At 45.4% G+C, this 26157-nt stretch overlaps 1 protein-coding gene across 13 annotated transcripts in view; it reads left to right on the top strand.

Annotated features, from left to right (window-relative positions):
* Nucleotides 1-26157, top strand: part of NEDD4L (NEDD4 like E3 ubiquitin protein ligase) — a 290593-nt gene that overhangs the window by 192202 nt on the left and 72234 nt on the right. For 3 of the 13 annotated variants that reach the window (XM_058676804.1, XM_058676802.1, XM_058676803.1), the window contains exon 5: nt 438-544. The exons of the other annotated variants lie outside the window; for them this stretch is intronic. In XM_058676804.1, the coding sequence (XP_058532787.1) occupies nt 497-544 (48 nt within the window). In that variant the 5' untranslated portion in view covers nt 438-496. The remainder of the gene's footprint in view (nt 1-437; nt 545-26157) is intronic. 13 annotated transcript variants of the gene reach the window in all.

The raw sequence follows: 26157 nt of genomic DNA, 5'->3' as shown, positions 1-26157 counted from the left end.
TTTGAACCTTGTACCCAAGGTTGCACCTTGATCTGAAGCTCATTGTTACTGGGTGACTGGTATTAATTTAGATGTAAGAAAGTATGATAAGGTAGACTTTGAGTGTGTTTTATAATCTGGGCCTCTATATGTACTATTTGAAAAGCCTGCCATATTCAGTCCTTGTTTTAATCTGCTTCTGAACTGTTGCAGTATCTTGGCTGATTGGACTGATTAGGTGAAAAGCCTGAAGATTTGTTTATGTATGTGAAAGGCAATTACAGAGAGGGAAAGACAGAGATCTGCCATCTTTTGGCTCACTCCTCCAGATAGCTACAATGACCCGGGATGGGCCAGATGGAATCCAGGAGCCTGGAATCCAGAACAGCTTCCTCCAGGTCTCCCAAGTGGATGGCAGGGGCCCAAGCACTTGAGCCATCTTCCATTGCTTTTTGCAGGCCATCAGAAGGGAACTGGATCAGAAGTAGAGCGGCTGAGATATGAACCTGTACCTACAATGTGGTGGCAGCTTGGCCCACTATGCCATGACACCAGACACTTTCATGTAAGCACCCAAGATGATTCTGGTCCAGGTGGTTCTTGGTCTACTTTGAAAAACGTTAGGCCTAGAGGTTCTACCTAATGCTGCCTAAAAACCTGCAGCCCCAGAAACCTGTTCTCTGTGTCCTATCAAAGGCTGTTTTCTGATGATGATTTTAATTCAGAATGGCATTGTGTCCCTTATCCTGTCTGCTTCACAGAACGTACGTGAAGAGATCCCCATGAGACAGTGTGGCCCAGAGTCTACTGTGAGAGCTCTGGCCTGGGAGTCTGCCCCCAGCGGGAGATCTGTGTATTGCATACAGGTGATTTTTTGATGGTAGCCATTCTGACTGGGGTGAGGTCAAGCCTCCTTGTGGTTTTTATTTGCATTTCTGTGATGCCTGGTGAACCTGAGCACATTTTTATATGTCTGTTGGCCATTTAAATTTCAACATACTTATTTCTTATATAGATTATTTATTTTGTTGTTGTTGAATTTTTAAGCTTCTTCTATAGTTTGAATATTAATTCCTTGTCAGATGCATGGTTTGCAAATATATGGGCTGACAGTGTGGTCCAGAAAGTTAAGCCATTTTTTTGATGCCACCATCCCATATTGGAATGCTGACACCCAAGTCCCTCTACTAATGCTCCTGGGAAGGTACAGACAATGGTCCAGGTACGTGGATTCCTGCCACCCACATCGAGACTGGGATGGAATTCCTGTCCCCTGGTTTCCGCCTGGCCCATCCAGCTTTGGCCACTGGAGCCTTTTGAGGGAGTGAACCAGTGGATCTCTGTGTGTGTGTGTGTGTGTGTGTGTGTGTGTTCCCTCTCTGTCCCTCTGCTTTTCCAATAAATACAATTAGTCTTTAAAAATGGCCACAGAACGATCCTATGCTTCTCTGCTTTTACTTTTTTTTTTAAGGCGGATATACAGAGAGAAGGAGATACAAAAAAATCTGTCATTGTCTTCTTTTTCTTTTATAGATTTATTTTATTTTTATTGGAAAGTCAAATATACAGAGAGGAGGAGAGACAGAGAGAAAGATCTGTCTAATGATTCACTCCGCAGGTGGCTACAATGGCTAGAGCTGAGCCGATCCGAAGCCAGGAGCCTCTTCCAGGTCTCCCACACGGGTGTGGAGTCCCAAGGCTTTGTGCCATCCTCAACTGCTTTCCCATGCCACAAGCAGGGAGCTGGATGGGAAGCAAGGCTGTCAGGATTAGAACCAGTGCCCATGTGGGATCTCAGTGCATGCAAGGGAATGCCTTTAGCCACTATGCTGCTTTTACTTTTAAGATGTATGGGTAAAGGTGAGGGAGTTCAAGGCCACATGACCTCTGCCCTCAGAAAGCTCCCAGTCTTGGACAGTTGGGAAGTCCAAGAAAAGGTAGATGTATAACCGTGTGGATGGGCTCTGCATTGAGTGTTCAGTCTAGAAGGAAGGCAGACATGAAGAGAAGCTACAAATTCTCATAACTGAGAATGCGTGGTATTTGCTTATGCAGAGAAGCAGTCCCCATAGGAAGGCTTGGCGACAAGAAGCATCCCAGAGGAGCAGGGCCTCTTGCTGACAGTGAGCTGCGGGGCCACCTGGAGCAGTAGAGTCACGAGAAGCCAGGAAAAACAGGTGTCTCAGACTCCTGTAGGTGTGCAAGTGTGCAGGTGCCAGTACGGATTTCGTTGGTGTGAGAGCCTGGTGGCAGATCACACCTGTTCGGAAGGCATTCACGGCCAGGGATCTTGCATCGATCACCTCTTTGTTGCACATGCTCTGTGACATAGTCGACAGTGGTTGATTCGACAAGGGTGGGTTTCCTACTCTGTATCAGCAAGCATCTTGGGTAAAACACCAGATGGTAAATATAGGAAGTCTTCACTGAGAGTCTGTTTACAGGAGACTGTTATACACTTACTTGTAAAATACACAGATTCTGAGTGGAGAGAAATCCTCTTTGGAGTTTTTGTCTCTGCTCTCAGGCTGGCTGGACATCCTTGGCAAGGTTCCCCCACTCTGCCTCCCTGAAGCCAGGAGTGGACCATCCTTGTTCCTTGCTCAGTTTTCTAGTAGGACCTGTGGACATTGTAAAGTCATACAGTGCCTACCGCCTTGGTGGGGTGTATGTGCAGTGGGATTGGCCACCTGCTTCCTGTGTTGTGAAAGGGGCTGGGGGCCAAGACCAGGACTGGCTGGTTAGAAAGGCTCCCTGGGAGGGACAGGGAGGAACAGAGTGTGAGCTGGGGTCCCAGGTAATGAGTTTGATTTCAATAAAGAAAAGCTGGTGGACTTCCCAGAGGAGGATGATGGGGAGAGCAGGTAAGACAGGGATTTGGTACTCAGGTTGCTAAGGCTTGCTGCTCCCTGGAGTCAGGTGCATGGGACGGTCTAGTTTTTCTAGGAAGCTAAGGCAACCTGGTGCTTCAAGCTGGAAGTTACAACCCCAGGGATGTAGGGAATGGAACTGAGATGTACACTGTAAGTGGCCCCTTATGGACATTACTTTTTGTGGCACATTGTAAGCAAACAAAAAACCTAAGAAATGAGAAAAAAACATCTGCCCATTCTGCCACAACCCAGAAATAATTGTTTCGTTCTCAGCTGCCTCATGTGAGATGTAGGACTCGAACCATGAATCTTGGTGAAAACCTGATAAACATAGGAATTCCCATGTAATTCCCTGCCTTGCACTTCAGTGATACACCCCCACATCCTGCTGCCTTTCCAGCTCCTTCCCCCGAGTCTAGAAAGGCCAGCCCTGGTGGAAATGGCAATGCTTCCAGTAAATAGGTTCATACGGCTGTGTGAGCAGAGCCTAAAGCCTGCTGAAGGAGCTTGGGTCTCCTGTGCAGCAGTCCCCCTGACTGGCAGAGTTTGACGTTTTCCTCGCAACTTCAACCTTATGCCATTGTTTATATTCTAAAATCTCTCTCAACTTGAGATGGTTGGTCCACTCCCAACTCTCCATGCCTAGGAAAGCAGTATTAGGGATGGCAAGGCACAATGATGCTGTGCCAACGAATGCTCCTTTCCTTTGCCAAGTGGTTTTGGGAAAACTGCGTTTTTCCCCCCTTGATACGTTACAGCTGACCTATCGGAACAGTTGTAATACTAAGAAAGAGGGTGCATGACTTTAGTACTAGGGGCCTTTGTTTCACAATTCCAACAAACCATCCAAGCCAGTGCTGCATTTTCTCCCTTCTTTCTGTGTGTTTGTTGTTTTCAAATCTGGGTAAAATGCTGTGCTTAGCTGCACATCCAGTTCTGCCACTGCAAGTGAGGCAGCGTATCTCCTAACAAGAGGGATTGTGTCACCCCAACCATTTGCTAAGACCTGTTGGCCTCCCCGAAACTCCTATTCTAAGAAACCTTAAATGAATGCAGTAACTGGAAGGGGAGGAAAAAGGGTTTGTCAAAAATCATAGGTTGAAGTGGAAATTAAGGGTAAATCAGCACATTTTGGGTAAGTCCAGTTGGTCTAAATTTTACAGAAACAAGAAGTGATGGAACAAATGAGCGAGGAGTTTGTCTTCACCTTGCTAATCCCCAGGGACGAGTTGCTCTGGCTGGGACTGGAGTTGGCAGCTCTCCTCTCGCTCCTCACTTGGGTTTGAGTGTTCTCAGTGGGTGGGCTGAAGGAGCTTGGGTTGATTGCTCATTCTTTTGTTGAATACTATTTAACATTTTTTAAACACTTTTATCTTAAAAATAACTATTAAAGAGTTTGTTAATATAATATACATTCTCAGGGTCACAGCAAAAGACATGATAATTACTATTGGACAGTTCTAATCCATTCTCATGTTAATGTGATATCTATGAACATGATTCAGTGTAGATCATAGATAAAATCCCAAGAGTGAGAGGGCACGTTCCCCTCCCACCCTTCCATCCCTCCTTTCATCACCTTTGAGATAACATTTCTGATTTACATTATAGACACAGGCTTAATGCTCTGGTATGTAGAGTTTAAGGAATATGAAGCTAAAAAAAATATTTCTAGTCACGTTACTTTATAAGCTCTCATGAAGTGGGCCTTTATTTCCTAATAATATATTTTAAAAAGAAGAACTCCTCCAGACATGGGAGAGAGAAAGGCTTCCTGGTGGGAAATTGCTGTTGCTGTCACCCTGGGGTAGGCTAGGGTGTGCTGCAGACCCGAAGAAACAAACTTCCAATGTACTATACCTAAGAAGCTCTGTTCTTTCCTGTGATTCCTGTAGAACACACATTAGTGAGAATCAGGATTCACTGTGATCACAGAGCACTCTGGGATATAACTACAGCACACCCCAGTGTCCCTGCTGCAGGGGAAAGGAATATGGTGTCTTGCACACAGTCCTGCAAAACTTTTGTCCCAAAGTGGCACATCTTGCTGCTCTCTCATTTGGTTGGACTGTGCAGGTCACCTGACATTCAGGTACTCACACTTCATTGGGAAATCTAAGACACCTGCCCATTCCTTTCAAAGGGATGGAGTCCATTTCTACAACCTGGCCCAAGGCAAGTATTAGGGAATATTTGAGAAGAGCCCTGATAACCTGAGCATCACCCTTTTACACCTTAATGACCATGAGGCTTTGGTGCCATTAAATGTCCTCCTGTGGAAGAGCTTGGACAGCACCTTGCTACCACTGGAGAAAAGCATCCTGCTTGGCCCCCTCACCATGACCCAAAGGTGCAGGCAGAGTGAGACCTTATTTGGCAATGGAGGCTTTGCAGATCCCACTGCAAATAGAGTCAAGTTAGATCGTTAAGGCCAGCAGGTGAACTCCAATCCACTATAAATGGGATCCTTATAGAAGAGGAAATGGAGCATACAGATAGACAAGGAGATACCGCTTGGAGGCCAAGGGAGAGAGCTGAATGATGGCATCTACAAGCCACAGAATGCCAAAGACAGCAGCAGACCTCCACAGGCTAGGGACCAGAGCCTCCCTCACAGCCCTAAGAGGGAACCAGCCCTGCTGTGTCACATCCCTCAAGCTTCCAGACCACAAGATGGGGAAATACTTGTTCTTTGGCCACGCAGTCTTTGGTCTTTGGGGGTGGAAACTAGTAAGATGATCAGCTAGTCAGATCTATTGAGCAAGCAGAAGCAAGGGCCAGTCTGGAAAAGTTGGTGACTGAATGACTGCTGGCTCAGAGGGTGTCTAATTCTGCAGACCATAAAATTCTCGGTGGGTGATTTTTTTTTTTCATTTTTGGTTTTTTATATCCTGAGAAGTCACTTTTTAGTAAATGTGCCTCATGTGACAACCCCCAAAGTGAGGAGTAAGATGTGTTGGTGGAAATTTTTGCAAGGAGAAAAAGGACTGTGCTGGCATGGCATTGTGAATCACCTGTATTCTGCTGGTTCCGATGGCTGTCAGGAGATGTTTTCATGGAATTAATAGGGTTTGTGGCCAGATCGGCAGAGAAATCACACTAGAAGCAGTGTTGGTGCCTCCATCATTAGCTTGGCATGTCTCTGTGGGCATCCTGCTTTTATGTCCAGGTGGGCTTTTATTTTTCTCTTTGAAAGAGATACCTTCCATTCTCTGGTTCACTCCCCCAAATGCCAGCAACAAGGTCCTCTATTCTCATCTCCTATGTAGATGCTAAGGACCCAAGTCCTTGAGCCATCGTGTGCTGCCTCCCAGGGTGCACACTGGCAGACGCTGGGTTGGAAGCAGAGGCTAAGCTAGATTCCAGGATGCCCCAGGGATGTGGGCATCCCACACAGCAGCTTAACATCCTATACCATGGTGCTCACTCCATATCCAGTTCTTTATTATTATTAAAAGTGGCTCACCAAATACCTAGTTTTATTTTTTTGAAAAACATTTATGTAATTGAAGTTTGCGAGCAGTTTTGTTCTGTTATAAACCTGTTTTTACACTACTGCCATAGAAGGTGATGTTGATGGAATGTCAGGGATAATGTCATTGATCCTATAAGGCTACATGGCGAGAGGGTGATTGTTACTTCTGTACAGGTGAGTCCAGCATAGTGGAACACGGGCCAGCTCCTATACTTTCCCGCATGTGGGTTCTTTTGTGCTTGCTCTTCCCCTCTGAACACATATCACACACATACTCTCTGTACACATGCTAATATGTTTCAAAGTCAGAAGTAGCACAGTTTTTCAAAACCTAAGTAGATGCTTTGAGTAAAGGATTTCTTAATTGATTGCTGCTGGAGAACGAGGTGCTGATGTTTGCCAAACTTTATACTTCCTCCTCAAATGAAAAACTGCATGGCTAACCCCTGATTTTGGGTGCATCCATCACTTGGCGTCTGGTCATGTTGTTTGTGTCCGTGGTAAATAGACCTGTTTTAGGAGTCTGTAAGCTCCCTGGCCACTGGTGCATGTAAACCCTGTGTGAACTGAGTATATTCTGTGACCTGTGTCACCCCTGGTGTGCTCTGTAAGGTGATATTCAGTGTTGCCAAGCTGCAAAATTTCCAGTCAACCCCACATGTTTTCTCATGGTGCCTTGGCCTTTTGGCTTAGGATCTGTGTTGTTTTTTCTTTTTGAAATGTAATTACTGATTTTCTATTCATTAATGTGTTTGGAGAAAGAGTAAAAGTCTATCCCCTGTTTCACTTTGCAAATACTTTCTATGGCCCTGGCCCAAGGCAGAAGCCGAGAGCAGACACTGAGCCTATGTCTTTCACCTGGCAGGACAGGAGCTTAAGCCATTGTGGCTGCCTCTTTGGGCCTACACTGAGAAGAATAGTTAGCAGCCAGAGCTGGGATTCAAACCCAGGGACTTTAAATGGGTTGCACAGGTCCTACCCGCTGGGTCAAGTATCTACCCTGCTCAGACTTCTAAAAAGGAAAGTAGCATGTGAATGTAGAACCATCACAAGAAGTGTTGTTCTGAAGTGAGTAAATTCTGATCTGTCAGGTGAGGACTCTCAAATCCTGCACTGCCCAAACTGCTACTGGGAATTGTGGGAATTGACCAAGACTTAGAAATAAATGCAGCAGGCTGTACGCAGGCTTTCTGTCTGTATATGCAGTCAGCCACAGACTGAAAATGTGTTTTCATGTCACACCTGTACAAGCATATGCAGATCTTTTACTAGTCCCCTAAGCAATGCAGCAACACAACTGTTTTCTTAAGATTTACAGTTTATTAAGCAGTGCAGGTTCATCTCAAGATGGTTTAAAGTGTGCAGGAGGATGGTATAGCTAGGGCAGATGCTCGGCCTTTCTTACAAGGAACTTGTTTGTGCATTTGTGTGTCTAAACCAAGCCTCTGTGGGGACCAAGGGGTGACCACATACAGCAAGAATACTTTCTGGAAATATTTTCTGAATCAGCAGTGAAACAAATGCTACACATTGGTCCCTCTTTTGCCCAGGAGTTAAAATAACAGAAATTAAACTCTGGAAGAGGGGCTTGTAGGCAAACAATTATCTCGCCTTTGAAAATTGCAGAGCATCTCTGGGTTATGATGCTGCAGAACTGACTTACAGCCTCAGTTTGAGATTTGAATTGGCAAAATGAGAACTGAAAGAATCCTGAGCCCTTTTCTTTCCCTTGTAATTAAAGATCATCTGTTACAGTTTCTCTTCTTAGCTAAAAGGAAGATTGATTGCGCATTGCCCTGTGGCCAGGTGGTTTGCAACACATAGGCTCAGTGCAGGAACCCCTGGATCCTTACACTCCATCAGGCAAGTGTGGCACGGTCAGTTAGGGTCAGAGAAAAAAACAAATTAGAAATCTGGGATGCCAAGTTCGGTCTGCTCTGAGCAGTGAAGAATGTGCCATTTTTACCCCTTGGCACCATTTCCTCAGGATGTTACAATACTGCTTGGAAGTTCGTGTATTTTAATAGTGTCACGAGATGGCCACCAGACAGGCGTGTACGCATGTGCGTTGCTGTGCTCTGCAGAATCATCCTTCGACTGTGGGGAGGGGAGACTCCTTTGCTGACCCTGGCACCGCCTGTTGTGTTTGCACGGAGGCTGTACTCTGCCCCTTGGTTTTTAGAAGATTCCCAGGGAGCTATGTGCTCTTCTTTCATTTGAGGGCTCATTAGCTGGGGTGTGTACCTCGGTTTCCGCTGCTGCTTTGTTAGTTCCCACCCTGTAAGGGGGCCAGGCCATCTCCCTGTTTGGAAATTGCCGAGTAGCATTGAAGCTGATGAATTCAGCTAGACTTGGTTGTCCATGCAGAAGGGCGTGCTAGTCAGCTCTCACTGCCCTGTTGTTTTCAAGGAAACACTGTAAATAGAGTTAACAGCACAGCCAGGAAAGCTCAGTAGAAAACCTGGGCTGTTGGAGAGCTTGTTATGGACCATGAATTCCAGCTTTGAACAACGCATCTGTATTTCATATAGAAAGTGTCATGTGCCATATCTCACACATAGAACTATATGCCTGGTTCTGCCGGTGTCTGTGATGGGGCATTTAGACAGGAAAAAAATCATCCTGCACTTGAGGAATATATTTGGATTTTTGAAAGAAAAGACAAACCTATCTTTATTTTGGGAATTCCGTCAAGATTAAGACTGTATGTACCCACTCTCCTGTTGTAAAATAGTGTGTGAAGAGTCCTTGCCTTATCAATGAGAGCAACTATTGCTCTCAAATATCTGTCCACCTCTTGCTTCCTTAAACATGACAAAAATAAACCTAGAAACCCAATAAATAGTATTACAGATTATCAGTGGTCTATATGCAGTTATCTTGACAGCTATAAGTTTGGGTTTCTGAGTTTCTGCTGATTTCTCATCATTTTCCCTTTAGGTCTGTGAAAGTTCTCTTAGGGTCTAATGATAGTGAAGTTAGCACACAAGCTCTGGTACCCTTGGGTGATTGTCCTTTTGATGCGTGAAGAGTCCCCAGGTGGCTTTCCCCTGCTGAACATGTAAAGCAGTCCTGAAATGCCCTAGGAGGCCAGTTCATTCGGGGCTCCTTGGGATAATTCTAGGTGCCTGAATTTTGCACTAACTTCACTTCCACTCCTTCCCTTTCTGGGATGACCGGGTTTCCTGGTGCTCCTGATGTTTTTGTGCTTAGTGGCTCTCAGTGTAGTGTGTCTTGGTTTTGTCCTTCCTGTTCAGTGCCTCGTGAAGTTCCCTTACTCCTGGGAGTGCTCACATAACTGTTTTAAGGCACGGCAAAGCTGTTTGGCTAGAAACGTGTACTTATTTCCACACTCGACCCAGGTTAGAAAAAGGTCTAAAATGGGCAGGGTGTTTCTGAAGATAAGAATCCTAGCAATTTTGTTGGTTATATGTTTGTTCTTTTTTTGCCTTGTATTTGCCTCATTTTCATTCATTTGTTTGAAATTAGGTCAGTTGCCACCTAGTATCCCTCGTTGGCTAAATGAAAGCCTTAAACATGCCCTAAAGTATTTCCAAGGAAAATCCAGCCCTCCTTTGTCAGTTCCAGGAGTGCTGCTGTATTACAGACATTAATACAGGTTGTTCCTGTCATTTTGTTTTGTCTTTAGGAAGGCCAGATTGATGTAGCTCCTTGCCTAAATGGGGTTCACCAGTCAGTTTTCTGTTAGGATCGCTTAAAAACACAGTAGGTCTGTGTTCTTTTCCATATTGCTCTCTGTAGGACTACTTTCCATCCCACCCATCAGTTATTTGAGGCCAGGCTTTAGTACACTCTATTCATGCGGAAAGAAGGGGAGGAATGCCTGTAAAGTCTGGAAAGTGTGCAGCCAGCTCCCATACATGCATGCTGGAAGTTCCTTGTATCTGGAGAAATTCCAGATGCATCTAGTCAGAAGAACTGACCTTTCTCCTCCAGGAACCCAGATTCTGAATTTGTTCCCAAGACCCAAAAACTTTTTAATCAAATCATTTTATGAAGGTGGAATTTTGGAGTTAAGAGGCAAATACTAGATAAACTGTATTTCTAGCCAGTTTTCTGCATTTTTCAACCCTGTAACCTGTAACTTGAACGAGGTGTTCAGTGGCTGTTATCTTTCTTACATAATGAGTAGAACATTATGTTTGAAGGTGTGCTCTACTCAGCTCCGAAAAGAATGTCAGCTCTGTTCCAAGTAGCTGTGCACAATTCCTGTTCCTTGAATTCTGTTATTTGTACATATTTCGTTTGAATTTGATCGTCTTGCATGAAGATACATATTTCTACCCTGATAGTGCCAGTGTGTATAAAGTCACTCAATATGGATTTATGTCAGTCTAGAATAGGAAAGAATGTTAAGTGTTACTCTTGAAAACCTGAAAATAACCAACTCTGAGTTATCTGGGCCAGTTGTGTAAGATGAGTACTGTAAACATATGCTGAGTAATTGCCTATCCAAGTCCACTGCTGTGCTTCCCCAGCCCTCAAATTTTTTTTTTAAGATTTGTTTATTTTTTATTGGAAAAGTCAGATATACAGAGAGAAGGAGAGACAGAGATGAAGATCTTCCGTCCGATGATTCACTCCCCAAGTGGCCGCAATGGCTGGAACTGAGCCAATCCGAAGCCAGGAGCCAGGAACTTCTTCCAGGTCTACCACGTGGATGCAGAGTCCCAAGGCTTTGGGCCGTCCTCTACTGCTTTCCCAGGCCACAAGCAGAGAGCTAGATGGGAAGCGGGGCTGTCGGGATTAGAACTGGCATGCAAGGCGAGGACTTTAACTACTAGGCTATTGCGCCGGGCCCCCTCAAAATTTCTTTAAGCTTTCCTTATTTATTTGAAAGAGTTACAGATAGAGCCGAAGAGACAGAGATCTTCCACACTCTGGTTTACTCCCCAGATGGCTGCAAAGGCCGAGGCTGGGGCAGGTCAGAGCCTTGAGCTTCTCCAAGTCTTCCACAGAGATATCAAGCACGTGGGTTGTCGTCTGCCATTTGCAGGGAGCTGCTTTGGAAGTGAAGCAGCCAGAACATGAACTGGTGCCATGTTGAGTGTTACTCAGCGGCAACTTGACCCATTACACTGAAACACAGCCTGAGCACTGTTACTGTTTGAGCAGACTCATCCATATCCTAGTGAAGGTACTGATTGAAGAAGCTAACTTCTGAGCTACAAAAATTTGCTGGCCTTTTCTGAAATATGGGTCTTATATATAGTGTTTTAAAATACTTTATAGAAAAATGACAATATCTTGGCAACTTGCTTGCTTAACCAGGAAAGGATCCTATGAAAAATAGCCTAGTCTCCACCCTGATAAAATGACCCTTACCAAAAGACTGTCCCAGAGTGTGCAAGAGTTAAGTCCTAGAAGGACTAAGGGGCTCAAAAAGTCACTCTGGACTGCTTGGAAGTTTGCTTTGGTAGCTGATTCCCCCAGCACATAGCGCCCAGTGGGAAGGGGCGGTTTGGAAGAGTGGTCTTGGGTGAAACTGCACAAGGCGTGCTGTGCTGGCAGTTGGAGCTGTAATGATGAGCACGGCATCTCTCCCCGGAGGGACCCCGTGTGTGCATACCCTGTCTTGGGAATTCTCATGGTGTGAGGGTCACTCTGGGAGCCAGGAGAGCAGGATTCATAGGAACATCGGATTTTTCCAATCAGAATTATATAACCGTTTTATTTGCCCAAAAGAAACAACTGCAGGCTAGCATTTACATGAAAGGAATTCAGTGTGTTTCATTTGCCGGTAGTATTTGAGGAACCCCAAGAGCTATTTTAAAGCATAGTTCTCTACATTTTGGGTTGGGGGTGAGGCTTTGAGTTTGACATTATTCCAGTTTAACTTTGTCCTCTTATTTTTTACTTTGTCCTGAACAAGTGCTAAGGCCCTGAATAAAGGTCTTTATGATCAAAAAGGCAACTCTCAGCCTAGCATGAAATTCCAGTCTCACTGCCAAAGAATTCGGACAACTGCATGCTTGACTTCAGACAAGTAGAGGGCAAAATGTTGTTCAAGCACTGTGTTTGAAATACAGAGAAGTATGTTTATGTGAACTAAATCCTTGGAAGAAAGGTAGAGAAATGCACCATTTTGCTGTTATTATACATGTGCTTTCTGACCAGGGAAGCCATGTAACGTGAGACCGTGGTCAATGTTCTAGGTGACATTGGTGACAGTGACCCTCACAATCATGTGTTTCTCTGCTATAAGACATTTCTGAACACCTTGGGATTAGGCAATTAAAGTGACAAGGCCCTGACTTGAAATAGCAGAAGCTAAATCCCTGTTCAGGCCACCTGAACACCTGCAGTGTTTTGCATTGCATGTTTCTATTGGCTTCCTCATGCATCATCTGCTTCGTCAAAAAGAAAACAGAAACTGTTGAGCCGTGGGGTCGGGCTGTACTTCCCATCGCTGTTGCTGTGACTGTGTTCTGCTCAGAGGAGTAATGAGTGAACCGCAGCAAGACTCACCTGCTCTGACTCGAAGATTGTGGTGGAGTCTTGTAAAAGCATTTAACAACACTGAGGAGAAGGCAGTATGGTTACCCTGGGCTCATATTCCAGACTCACAGCTGGGCATAGTCTCGCGTATTCCAAGTAAACAGCTTTAAAATCAAGTTACAGTAGAACTTGGCTAGTTTGTGCCTGACTGATTTGCCCACCTAGTAGTTCTCACTGAAATCTTGCTGTTCTACTAACTTGGAGTAACATGTATTGGTAGGCTGCAGAGAAAGCACAGGTTACTGTTTATTTCAGAGTTCACTTAGGGAAGTGTGTTAGAAGGTTTGAAAGCATCGTGAGTGTACACAGGTTTATTTTCCAAAGGGAGGAGAAAAAATGTTATTAAAAGGCTGGTTTTCATTTATTCTTTGTTTTTATGAGATTTCTTTTAATGAAAAAGAAACATTTAGTGAGAGTGGCTGACCAAGTATTTCTTAGGAGTGCCATGGAGCCCCTTTCCTTTCTGTTTACTTGAGATCCTAGTAAAAATGTGCTTTAAGCCTTGAACTTTCACCATCTGTCTTGTTACACACAGAGCTTACAAGCTTGTTTGCTGAAAATAGGATGATTTCGATCCCAGGCAGTTAGAAAGCAGAAGTAGCAGAGGCAGTGTCGGTTACGGCACGTTCCCAGTGCGGATCTCGGCTCAGCCCCTTCCAGTGCACATGCAGGTAAATGGGAGTACACAGAGAGGAAGGCCTAGGTGGAAATACAGCCAAGTAAGTTATGGTTGCAGATAATTCATTTCATGTTTGGTATTTTATCCTGAGAACTGAAGCATTTCTACTGCAGGATCAATCTGAATACTCACTTACCAGATCATTTGTAAAAGACGAATGAATGACTTATTATTGGTGCAGTGAGTGTTAGATTCAACTGCTAGTATTTGCAAATGTGGTTTATGCTTTTGAATCAGGGTCTTTACGCAAGCAATTGAATTCTGTTACATTGCTGAGTGAAAGTGGCTGATGGGCAAGTGAGGAGAAGTAAAGAGCTTTCGAACTCGAGAAATTGCCTGTAGCCCTGGCTGCCACTGTCTGGAGTCCCGGGACAGGTGGTGTCCTGTACTAGAGTCATTTGTCTTGAAAAAGTAAAAGTTGAAAAAGCAATGACCTGTGCGTTCTGTCTACTGACTTAGTGATATTCTTACCACTAGAATTTGCTTCTAAAATAAGGTCCCACACAGTAGTATGTTTTGCACACAGCTGTGAGCACGTGCCTCCCGAGGTGTAAGATGAGTCCGCACATGCTCAGAGGCCCATTCCTGTGGGCACAGTAGCCGCTCCCAGGGAGGGCAACTGAAGCAGGAGAAGCCTTTGGTAATTAGGGGAAGGAAGCCTCTACTTGGCACCTCGTTGCCACCAAGTATTTATTGAATGTCTTTAAAGCCCAAGGCAGGAGTCAGTCCTCTGTGTATTCTGAACATTTGACAATTATCAGACTTATAAAATCATTTGGAATTTGTGTGTATGCCAAATAGTATCTACAGCTTTTTACAAAAATTTTCAGGTGCTGTCTTAATTTCACTAACAAATTAGAGTCTTATTCCAACCATGAATACTCATCATTTCCTTAGTAAAACTAATTGGATTGATTTTTTACTTAACATTCCAAGGTAATAATTAAAAGTAACATATTTAACATCCATCTGATTTTACTCTTCAGAAAATATAGCTACTATCTTGTTACCCAAGGTATTTTGAGTTGATAGCATTGTTTCAAATCCATATATTAATGTTACCCTTCCATGTTCAGAGCTTGTTACATGCTTACAACAAAGCATGTAACAAAACTATTTGTTGGGTAAGTGAGTGAACAAATGAAAGAAGCAAATTAATGACTAATGTACCAACTATTTAGTATGATGTAGTAATCAGGAAGTTCAGTAAAGAAGTACAATAACCAGATTTCTTTGCTAATCCTGTTAAAGCAAAATATTTGTTGTAAACATAGATCCACATTCATCATTTGACAGGGCAGTCTAAACTGGATCCACACCCACTGGTAGGCTGGACTTCATAGATATGAGATAAAATCCTTTCTACTCCTTGTCCACTGCACATGGTGCGTCTGTTGCTGTGGAAGTCTCCTTCCTGTCACATGGCAAGCAGGTGGCATCATGAACACCTGCAGGACACCCTGAATGTATAGAAACAAACAACAGTAGCCAAGCCCAGAACTGATAGAACACCCGAAAAAGAGTACAGTGACCCCTTATCTTGTGGCATGTGAAAAGAGTGTTGCATGTGTTAATATGCTTAGATAAGAATCCATACAGTGTCTTCTGCCATTTGAGAAAGTCTGTGAACCATGTGGTCACACAGGGGCCAGACAGGGCAGAGGTTAGGTGGGGACTTTTCCCAGCATCACCTTGGAAGTGGTCCACATGGCTCATCACAGGATGCAAGGGCTACAATTGGCAGTACAGCCCCACACACTGCAAGACTAGGAAGTGTGGTCTCTTCAGCCCACAAAAAGGTTAAAAAGAAGGAAAACTGGGAAATAATATTTTTCTATCAAAATGTATGATGCAGTGGATCCCACATCATGGATAGGTTCAATTTTGAATGACCTCATAAAGATGGCTGCTGCCCATCTTGTGAACCTTAGAAGTGAGCCAAGCTAACTCATATACTGTACCAGCTTTCTGGCATTCAATAAATGGATTTGGCTTGTGGTACAGCCTTTTACTAAGGAAGGACAGCCCTTGACTTTATATTTCATGGTTTCTGATAAGCTTACATGATGCGTGTTTTAACATTCATTGATTGCCTTTTCATTTCATTTTTTCCATGATCCATGTTTTTAAAAATTCTATTTATTTGAAATGCAGAGTGACAGAGAAGGAAAGTCAAGGAGAAAGAGCTCTTCCACCTGCTGGTTGACGCCCTAAATGGCCACAGTGGTCAGGAGGGGACAGCATTCCATCCTGGACTCTCATGGGGATGTCGGGACCAAAGGACTTAGGCTGTCTTCTGCTGCTTTCCCTGGTTCATTGACAGGAAGCTGGACTAAAAGTAGAGCAGCTGGGACTCAAACTGGTGCTCCTGTGGGATACTGGTACACAGTGTGCTACAGCACTGGCCCAATATATTTTTTTAAATCAAAGCACAGTTGCGTGAAACTAAGGACAGAAATCTCACCGCTGGTAGTTGTCAGTAGTGAAACTCGTGTTTTGGGGGCTTTTGCTTTTCTCGTGGCTGAGTGAGCATTCGGCAGCAGTAGGCCATGACCCAGGTGAAGCCTGTTGGGTTCCCCCTTTTCCTCTTCATCCAACTGCTTACCCAAAAAGAAACAAATGTCTGTTGCACCTATTTGAGAAACCAGATCATGTCAGCAATGTAACCACTGACACCTGTGACCCAGGCACAGGAAAAGTGACAGGAGCAAACCCTGCCCTGGGTCCACAGGGAGTCCTCCATCACTGCCCCTAAGACAGGACAGCATGACAGCATGGACACACAGGTGCTGGACACCTTATCTTGGCTTTCAAAAAGGGCCTGAGGGTAACCGTGAACTTTGCCTGTTAAGTCTTGGAGGCAGTAGCATGCATGCTCTCAGCCGCAGGCAGTTCTGGGGCTCCCAGCCCTAGTCCGAGTCATGTTCCTGAACCTTTCATGTCCAATCGGTGGTTTCCCCTGAGATGCCCTAGCTGGGGCCCTCTGGTTGGGTGCTGCTGTTCATGGATGACTCTTTCCCCTCAGTGCTCTCGGGATCTCATGCTGGGCAGAGCTTTCTGCTGCCCGGGCCTGGTAAGGTCCTCCCCATCCCTGTCCTCTCTCAGGATTCCCCTCACTTCCCCCACCCACCCCAGCCGCTGCCTACTCTCTGCTCTCCCACATGCTTTATTCTTACCTTGCTCGGGGCTTGTGTTACACTCTCTGGTATTTGTAGATATTTCTATATATGTCTCCTTTTACATCCTTTCCTCTAAGTTCCTGTGAGGCCAGGGATTAGTTTATGCATTTTCTGATCTCCATGTGATCTGGTATAACGTTTTTTATATCTGATTGATTTATCCTTAAATGTTGAATGAATGCTTATTATAGATCTTTTTTTCATAGAAATAAGAATATGGAATGTAAACTCCTAACACTGATATTCATTGAGCAGAATTCAGCCTGAAAGGTGACACCTTTCGATCAAAAAAATTTGTCTTCAGAACTCATAAATGGACAGCCATGCACTCTTCTGTTTTGTGAATTTAGCTTACTGAGAATCCAAAATATGTTACCCTGTTTTTGGGGTAGTAAGTACCTAAAGTAGCATTTTCCTTTCAAATAATTTTACTGTCTTCTCAGACCCAGCTACATAACAGCTACATAATATCCAAGAATTTTTAAATCATTGGTTCTGAGAAACTCGTCAAATAGTTCAAGAAAAATTCTTCAGACCAGAATAGGTCAGTGAGCCCTCGCACGTGTTCCATGCATGGATTGTTTTTTTTTTTTTTTTTTTTTTTTTCCAGTTGGGAGAATAGCTGCAGCCCGGGACTCCTCATTAGCCATCAGATGATGTTTCTTAGTAAAGTTAGGTTTTGAAACCGAAATGAGGAGTGGCTTGTATTTGTGACAAAATGAATGGGAGTGTAGTTAATGCACCAGTCCAGCTGTGCTTTAATTTAAAAAACAACTTGTCTCTTAAAGTAGTAATGAATTATCCCTTAGCAATAGCAAAAAGGTATCTAACTGTTACACATGGGATAGCTATGTTGTTAAAAGGCACAGTGTTTTCACTAACTTAGGCCGTTTACATTCGGTCTTGCTTCAGGGTGTATCAGCAAGGTGCTATGATCGGGTAATAATAATCTGCTTTTTACTGGTGATGTTATTTTAAATTTGTGTTTTATCAACACTACCAAGCCTTTGCAAAACATCTTATTATCTTTGACACATGTCATATCTAGTCTATAATAATGGGTTGTCGTAGTCTGTTTATTTTACAAGATCTGTTTACTCTGAGTAAGAAAATTTTGAGATTGGGTTGTTTTCCTGGCAGTTGTATTTGGTGTCATGACACCTATTTTTTTCCCACTTGTGCACTAACCCTTGATGTCAGCACATGAGAAATCTAATAAGGAATCAGTAATATGAAAATGTACTTTTAAGTTACTTCTTTATCCCAAAATAAACTCAAGAATTTCTTTTCCTACCCCCGTTTGATGGCAGTTTCTCAGTTAATTTAGATCATTGATGTGGATGAGAAAGTTTTCATAATTCCTGGTAGGATTTCTTATCAAGACAATGGAATTGGTTTCTGGTGAAAGTTTGGGCTCTGTGTTTTTCTTGAATGAGTTGCATCTGGTTCGTGGGGTATGCTTTTCACCAAGTGTTCCCAGGTTCAGTGTTTTGTTTTTATAACCAGCAGTTGTTCACACAGATTTCTTCTTTAGAAGTTGCCAAAATTAAAGTATGGAAGTTCCGAAAGGAGCAGAAATTATTACCCTTTCAAAACTAGCAGCTGCAGAGATGGGATTCCTGTACCACCAGTGCTAACTTGGATGGGATTTTCTCACTGCTGCACATTCAGTTAAGCCCTGGGCCAGGTTGGGGGGTTTCCTTCCACTTTCAGAGATTATGGGTGAAAGCAATGGCAATGAGTTTCACGTCGTGTATTTGTGCTCTATTGTTAACTAGTCTCCATTATCAAAGTCACATCAGGGAACTCAGTATTTGGATGGCCAGTGGAGCTTCCTTCTTGTCTTTCTTTCTTTTTTTTTTTTTTTAAGGATTTGTTATCTTTGTGGCACAGTTTGAGGTTCACAACACACTCTGGCAGCAGGTGGACTGAGTTCCCACATGCATCCGCTCCCCAGACACACATCCCCAGCAGGATGTGATGTGTCTTAGAGTTGATGAACCTGCGCAGGTGCATCCTCCTCACTGCCAGTCTGTGCTGTCGTGCAGCCCCTAATTTTGCACAGTCATGTAATGACATCGCCCACAAAGGTGGTGTTATACGGAGTAATTTACCTCCCTGCCATCAAAGTCTCCATGCTCTGTCTGATCATTCCTCACATCTAACCCCAGACAAGCACTGACTGCTTGCCTGGCTTGAAATATCGGCCATGAAGTCTCTGACAGTTCAGAGTCAGGGACCTGGTTTGGCTGTCAGTCCAAGGTGAACATCACTGCCCTCCATTTAGACCTGGGGAGGGTGAGGGACCGTTTCAGGGCTGCAGCTACAGTCTTGCTCGTCTTCAGCCTGTGGGGGTCGGGGGGTCGGGGGGCGGCTGACTCAGTCGGGCCAGGATGATAAGCCACATAGCTCCAACTAAATCACCTCTGAAAGACATTTCTTGACAAGATCATGTTCACAGGTTCCAGGCACCAGGGCTTTGCATTTGAATTGCATTTAATTTCTTTATTTAGTGGAGAGGCGGAGAGACAGAGCCCCCAATCAGCGCTCTGTGCCCCATTTTTGTCACCCATGGAGTGACATCCCAAGGATCAAGGCAGGGTGTTGGTTCCGCTGCAGTGACTTGAGGGCATGCTGTACCGAGGGCTGTAGGGGATACAGAAACAAGTGCTCATGGTGCTGCTGAAAATGTGCACTTGTCAAACAAGTTCTGAGGAAGAGGTCATGTCAGGTCCCAAGAGTTGGAAGGGTTGTGAGCCATCTCAGAGACCCCAGCCTGTTTGCAAGAAAATTGCCATCCATCATGTCTTCTGGGATCCCTTACCCTTCCCAGAACCAAGTCCCTGGGTCTTCCTCCAAACTACCCCCCCACTTCAGACACACCCCTGTGTCTGGCACCCTGTCCTTGTGTGCTGACCTGAAGCCACTGACCATTCACTTAGTCCACTGTCAGAGCAGCTCAGAGTCTTGCAGATGGTTCAGAGAAAACCCCTCTGTTAACAAGGCTGATGAGAGTCACCTAAAGCAATGATCAGCATGAGACAAAAACCCAGCAGATGTACCCACTGTAGCTCTAAGTACCAAGTTCTGTCATTCAGGATAAAGTGAATTCAGCTCAGTCTGTCTACATGAATGTCACATATTATAGTACAAACTATGGAACTATTCCTTTAAAAGAAAAAAAAAATAATCCTTTTCCTCTATATATTTGCAGAGAATTTGAAATCCTCTAATTTACAGTGCCTTCTGTTGACAGTGATCAAAGAATAGAGTCTGTTATTTCTTTTTTTTAAAGATTTCTTTTTTTTAAAAGAGGAGGAGAGAAAGATCTTCCATCCGATGATTCACTCCCCAAGTGCTCGCAACGGCCAGTGCTGTGCCGATCCCGAGCCAGGAACCAGGAACCAGGAACCTCCCCCAGGTCTCCCACGCGGGTGCAGGGCCCCAAAGCATTCGGATGCAGGGCCCCAAAGCATTTGGGACGTCCTCGACTGCTTTCCCAGGCCACAAGCAGGGAGCTGGATGGGAAGTGGAGCTGCCGGGCTTAGAACCGGCGCCCATATGGGATCCCAGGGCTTTCAAGGCGAGGACTTTGGCCGCTAGGCCACGGCGCCGGGCCCCAGAGCCTTTGTGATCTTCAAAGAATCTTCAGGGCAAGCCTGGGGTTGAATTCTAGATATTTCCACTACACAGTTGACCCTACTTACTGCCAGACTCCCAGTTACTGGTCTTTTGTGACCACACTTAGGATCTCAGCATGAGGTTGACAATGGCAATGACCTCCCTGGAGGAATGAAATGAAAGCCTGCATGTCAGGTGCTGAGGACCTTGTCTTCAAGTGCTTTTCCCTTGGCTCCCCCTTTTTCCTTTGCTTAGCAAACACTGGTGCACTGGGTATGTTTGTAGGCTCCGCTTCCGGCACAGCCCACTGATCTGTTGAGGCCTGTCTGGAGAGCACACACAGTGACACATGAAACATTTCTTAGGATACATTTCACCTTGGATGGAGAACAAGCGCCTAAGTTACATTTTATATGATAATGTCTCCCTGCATTTTTATCTCCTGGCTGGACTTCTTGAGTTACAATGTACCATATTTCTTCCAGTGAAAAGTAAAATGAAACACTGCAGGCCTGTGGCTGATGACAATTTGTAATGTGACAGAGGATTACTGAGCTGTTAAGCTGGCTTGATGACAGTTACTTCCTGAATGTTGTGTTTAATCAGATCTCTCGAATGTTTGTGTGAGCCTTGGCTTCACCAACATTGCATAGAGGACGTCTGCACCCCACACATACACAGCTCTGTATGTTATGGGGCTGAGGTGGCATGAGCTTGAACACAGCTTGCTCTCATTTGGACCATGACAGTTCTGGAGTTGATAATGCCATGTTCCAAAATTCTCTCTCGAATGTCAAAGGAGTGAAAAAAGGAAAAATCCCTGCTACACAGGCTGCTAGCTGTTGGTGTCCCATGTGCAACCTGCATGCTGAGTGATTCAAGGAGGTACCATGTCGGTGCCTTTATCCAAGTCTCATGTCCTCTTCACAGGGAGTGAGGCACAAAGCCTGAACTTGACCGATGTGAATAAGCTTTCTGATACATTTCTTGACTTCCCAATAACTGAGATTTGTTTTGTCTGATTGGCACCTCAAAAGGGGAATACAGTATGTACCTTTGAACCTAAAACATACTCAGTACCTTTGTGTGTATGGTTTTTTTTGAAAATGCGGTTCAGTGTCTGTTTGAAAAAACTGGACTCCACAGTTCTGAAGTGCCCTAAGTGATCTCTGAAAGATGGATAGAGTCCTTTCAGCCGCATGTTCATGGCATTTGCAGCAGGGGCCTCTTGCAGACACAACTGAGTTATATTTCATGAACAGGGAGACACATGGTCTCCTTCCTCACCCCCAGTGTCTGCCAGGTGAACTTGCAGTGGTGGAGACTTTCAAAAAGGCTTTCCTGATGTTCAAAAGAGTCTCATGGTTAACTGCGGTATTTCTCAAGACACTGCCCAGAATAAATCTCAGCTTTAACCTTACGTGCCTGTATGGTCCATTTCCTGTACTCCTCCAAATGTCCCAGTGACAGTTCCCCAGGGATAGTCAGGGCTGTGCTGGTGTCCGGGCAAGATTTCTGCCCTGCAGCCCACCCCAGTTGGGGTCTCGATGGCCTTGGAGGCAGAGCCTGCTGTCCTTTTGGGTCACAGTGGAGCCTGGCCCTCGAGCCTTTCCATCTCCAAGACTGAAAGCTTCAACTTGCCTTCTCTCTCCTAGAGGTGTTCCGCACCCCTCAAGGTGGCCGTGGCTCTCCGTGAGGGCTGCGAACAGTCCTGGGCACAAAGGGAGAGCATCCTGTAGGCCGGCTCGTGTTGATTTGTAACTGACAGTTAACTGTGTCTGGCAAGTGCCTAGGAGGGCTGCTGCTCCCAGCTCCAGGGCACATGTGGCCTCCGCTTTGTACTCTTGTGAAATGAATGTAGGTTCCCATCCTGTGTCCTGGTGCTCTCTCAGGGTGCTTCCACAAGCTGTCACTCAGCCTCCTAGCTGCATCTTCATGTTGCTGTTCCATGGAACAGCAAACACAAGCTCAGGAACGTTAAGTAACTACTTCAAGTCACTCCACAACAAGGCACGGGCCTGGGTACGGATGCCAGACTGCAGAGCTGCACTTTGAGTGCTGCACCCAGGGCCCAGCGGCATCCAGAAAGGAGCCTGGAGATTCTGTCCATGGAAGTCAAGCTTGAAGGATTCAGAACGTGGCAAACAGATGACCACAACAGCTGGAGCTGAGCTAAGCCAAAACCAGGAGCCAGAAGCTTCTTCCAGGTCTCCTACATGGATGCAAGGGTTCAAAAACTCTAGCCATCCTCTGCTGCTTTCCCAGGCCATTAGAAAGGAGCTGGAATGGATCTAGAGCCACCAGCATTCCAATTGGTACCCATATGGGATACTGGCACCACAGGCAGAGGCTTAGCTGCTACACCACAATGCCAGCCCCGAACTGTGGAGTTTTAATCCTCGATTTCATGAAGAAAATACTTCAGCACAGGGTGTATTCTTGCAATCCAAAGGTGGCTGGGACCTCAATTCTCCAGCCTCCTGTGGTTCTCTTTTCTTTGAACAGTGGAAAGAGGGCTCAGAGGATGAAAAGACAGAACAACAATTTAATCCTCATTTATGGGTTCCTGTTCAGCTGCTGCCGGATTCTCAGACCCCTGCTGTTTGGTGACTTCCCTTCCTGCTCAGTAAACAGGCTTCAGCCTGTGAGTGTGGCTGCTAGAGGCTTGGTTTTGATGAAGTTGGATGCTTTGATTAGAGGGAAGGGTGTGATCATGTGGGAATCATCTGTGTCATTATGGCTATGAAAGCATGAAGCACACACAAGCACATTGAGCCATGTGTGTTACTGAGGTCTCACTAGCAAGGAAGTTCCCTGTAGAGTAACAGTTCCATTGCGCTCTCAGGCGTTGTCTGCCATATTCGAGCCTGACGCTGGTTTTGTACGTGCTGTTCCCACAGTTCACGGGCTGATGCATTGGGCTGTGTACTCTTGACCTCTCTGGCCTGCTGCCCCTGGGTTAGGAAGCTCTCTCAGGGCCACAGAGAGCATTCAAACAGCTCCATCCCTCCGTGGTGGGGCAACTCTGTGCTGGCTTAACATAGTCATCCAAATGGTTTCCTAGGGTATTGTCATAGGAAGCCAAAGCTGGGACCACAGCACCTGCCCCCCCTCCCAAAGCGGGAGGAAGGAGGAGGAAATGGATGGTGGTTCTCAGCCAAGAGCTGTCCCCACCCACTTCCCCTGCTAGGGACATATGTTTGATTGTCACAGCTGAGGGGCAAGGGCTGCTTCTGAACCCAGTGGGCAGAGGCCAGAGATGTTTCCAAGCATCTGAAACAGCAAACGAGTAGCCTTGAGGCTGCCCATGCCAACTTGAAGAGAGCCTACTTAGAAATACCTGCTCTTCTGTCCCACGTAACAGAAGATGTAAGAGGTGAGCATGTCATCTTCACATCACTCACCCCGGAGGTTGACCTGTGTGACAGAGAAACTCAGGTTTAGATATTGAAAACTTGTGAGTAGACGTGGAATTTTAGCATAGCTGTAAGCATATCCCACATCCACCCCATCTCTATGCTCTGGTGTGTAATGATCTCGCCATCACTACCACGTAAGAACTAAGCAGGGTGAGAGACCACTTGTTAGTGGTGATGGATGGATGTTTGTGGTGCTTCTGCAGCTCGTGGGGCCTCTCCCACCCCACCCCCAGGAAACCCATTGCCTGGTTCTATTTTAAAATGGAGTTTGTCTTTTCAGCCCCAGGATCAAACCAGCAGGAACTTACCCCATGGCCTTGACTGGCGAAATCCCAGCGCTTTGTCTGTGCACCTGTGACTCCTACTCCTATTAATATCCTGGGCCTATCAGGCCAGAGGGCTAGGGTTCCACGCTGGGGTGGCCAGAAATGCACCCCTCCCCCGTCTACCCCACATTCCAGGTTATTTTTACCCACGCGTGTGAATGGGCCATCTTTCCCCACAAGAGTGGCAAAGACACCAGCGAGGGCAGCTGGGCAAGCTGTTAGAGGCGGCACTTGAGTGACAGTGTAAGTGCCAGACTCACTGTCCAGCTACAGGATCCTCTCCTGTCGGCAGGATCAGTGAGGGTTAGCACTGGCCATGCTTTCCGAGCCCACCCGTCAGAGCCATTCGCCATGTTAGCATCTTGCACCCAGTCCCAAGGACCCCTGGTTCACACTGCCCTTCCGCCCAGATGCCCGCTATTGCCCTGCTCTGCCAAGGCAGGAAGGAGAGGAGGAAGAGGACCTCATTCCTCTGGGGATTGGGGGAGTGGACAGTGGGCTGGAAATCAGATTAACTGAGCCCTCCCTGCTGCTCTTGATGCCCAGGCCAGGTGTAATTGTCTACTTGACTATCGCCAGGCCTACTGTCTCGCTTGGATTTGAGAAAAGGAAGAATCTTTCTGTCTCACTATTGCTTGTCTGAAAATTCAGGATCTAGCTAGGAGGGAACATTCGGTGCTTCTGGAGTTTTGAATGAAATTTTTTCTTAATTTTATTTTTTAAATGTGAATTGTTTTGTTTTGAAAGCCAGAGTTATATAGAAAGAGGGAAAAGAGAGAGATCTTCCATCTACTGGTTCACTCTCCAAATGGCTGCCACAGCCAGTACTGGGCCAGGCCAAAGCCAGGATCCATGTGTCTGCCATGTCTCCCTCTTGGGTGGCTCCTTCTGCGTCTCTCTCTTGCAGCATTTTCCACTGCTTTCCCAGGCCATCAGCAGGGAGCTGTTTCCGAAGCGGAGCAGCCAGGACACAGTCACCTATGTGGAATGCTAAGATCGCATTTCCCTGTGACATCACAGCACCAGCTCTGAGGGAAGCTTTTTGGAAGCAGCCCAGTTAATGGCATGACTGTATAATCCATTTTATGCTTTAAAAATTTTTTTGCTTAGTAGACCTCTTAAAAATTTTTTAAAAACCAGCTTACACTTTCTAAATTGCTGCCTCTAATTTATCTGTAGCTTAGAAGTTCCTGTCCCAATAGTTCCAAGAAATGTAATTTTAAGTATATTCACTAGTGCGTATATGCTTTAAATGTAATTCATAAAGTATTGAGTGGCTTGGAATTTTTTTTTTTTTTTGGAAATTCATATATTTGAAAGTTACAGGGAGAAACAAGGTATCTTCCATGTACCAGTTTGTTCCGGAAATGCTCACAACAGCTGGGGCCAGGCCGAGGTGAAGCCAGGAGCCCAGAGCTCAATCCGGTTGTCTGCGTGACCCAGATGTACCAGGGACCTCCCAAAGTGCACATTAGCAGGAAGCTGGAATCTCAAGCTAAGAACTGAAGCCGGACACTCCTCTATGGAATGCAGGCATCTTCAGTGGCATCTTGAACATAGTCACCAGCATCAATCCCTGTCCATTGTTGGTGGCATAGCTCCTATCATGGGCAGCAGATTATCTGCCAGGCGAACTGATGAGCTAAGCCGGCAGCAAGCAGGACTGCTTTCCTATCAGAGAAGAATCTGGTTTTGATGCCAGGTGAGAAAATGAAGCGGGTAGATGCATGACATGCAAGATGTCAGTTTTCCACAGACTGCACCCAGGGAGGCAGGTTGGTCTCCTTTGGTCTTCTCGGGTCTTTCTGCTCCCTCTTTTCTTTCTAAGATTTATTAATTTGAAAGGCAAGTGTTGCAGAGAGAAAGGGAAGGCTTCCATGTGCTGATTCACTTTTCAAATGGCTGTAAGAGCTGGGGTTGATCCTGGAATTCCATACAGATCTCCCACATGCATGTCAGGGGCAAAAACACTTGGGCCTTCCTCAGCTGCCTTCCAAGGTGTATTAGCAGGGAGCTTGATTAGAAACAGTGTGGCTGGGACTCCGACTGGCACTCTGATATGGGGTGTCCGTGGGCACTGAAGATGC

Source organism: Ochotona princeps, chromosome 18 (assembly GCF_030435755.1).
Source record: "Ochotona princeps isolate mOchPri1 chromosome 18, mOchPri1.hap1, whole genome shotgun sequence".
Lineage (NCBI taxonomy): Eukaryota > Metazoa > Chordata > Mammalia > Lagomorpha > Ochotonidae > Ochotona > Ochotona princeps.
This window is presented reverse-complemented; position numbering and strand designations above follow the sequence as displayed.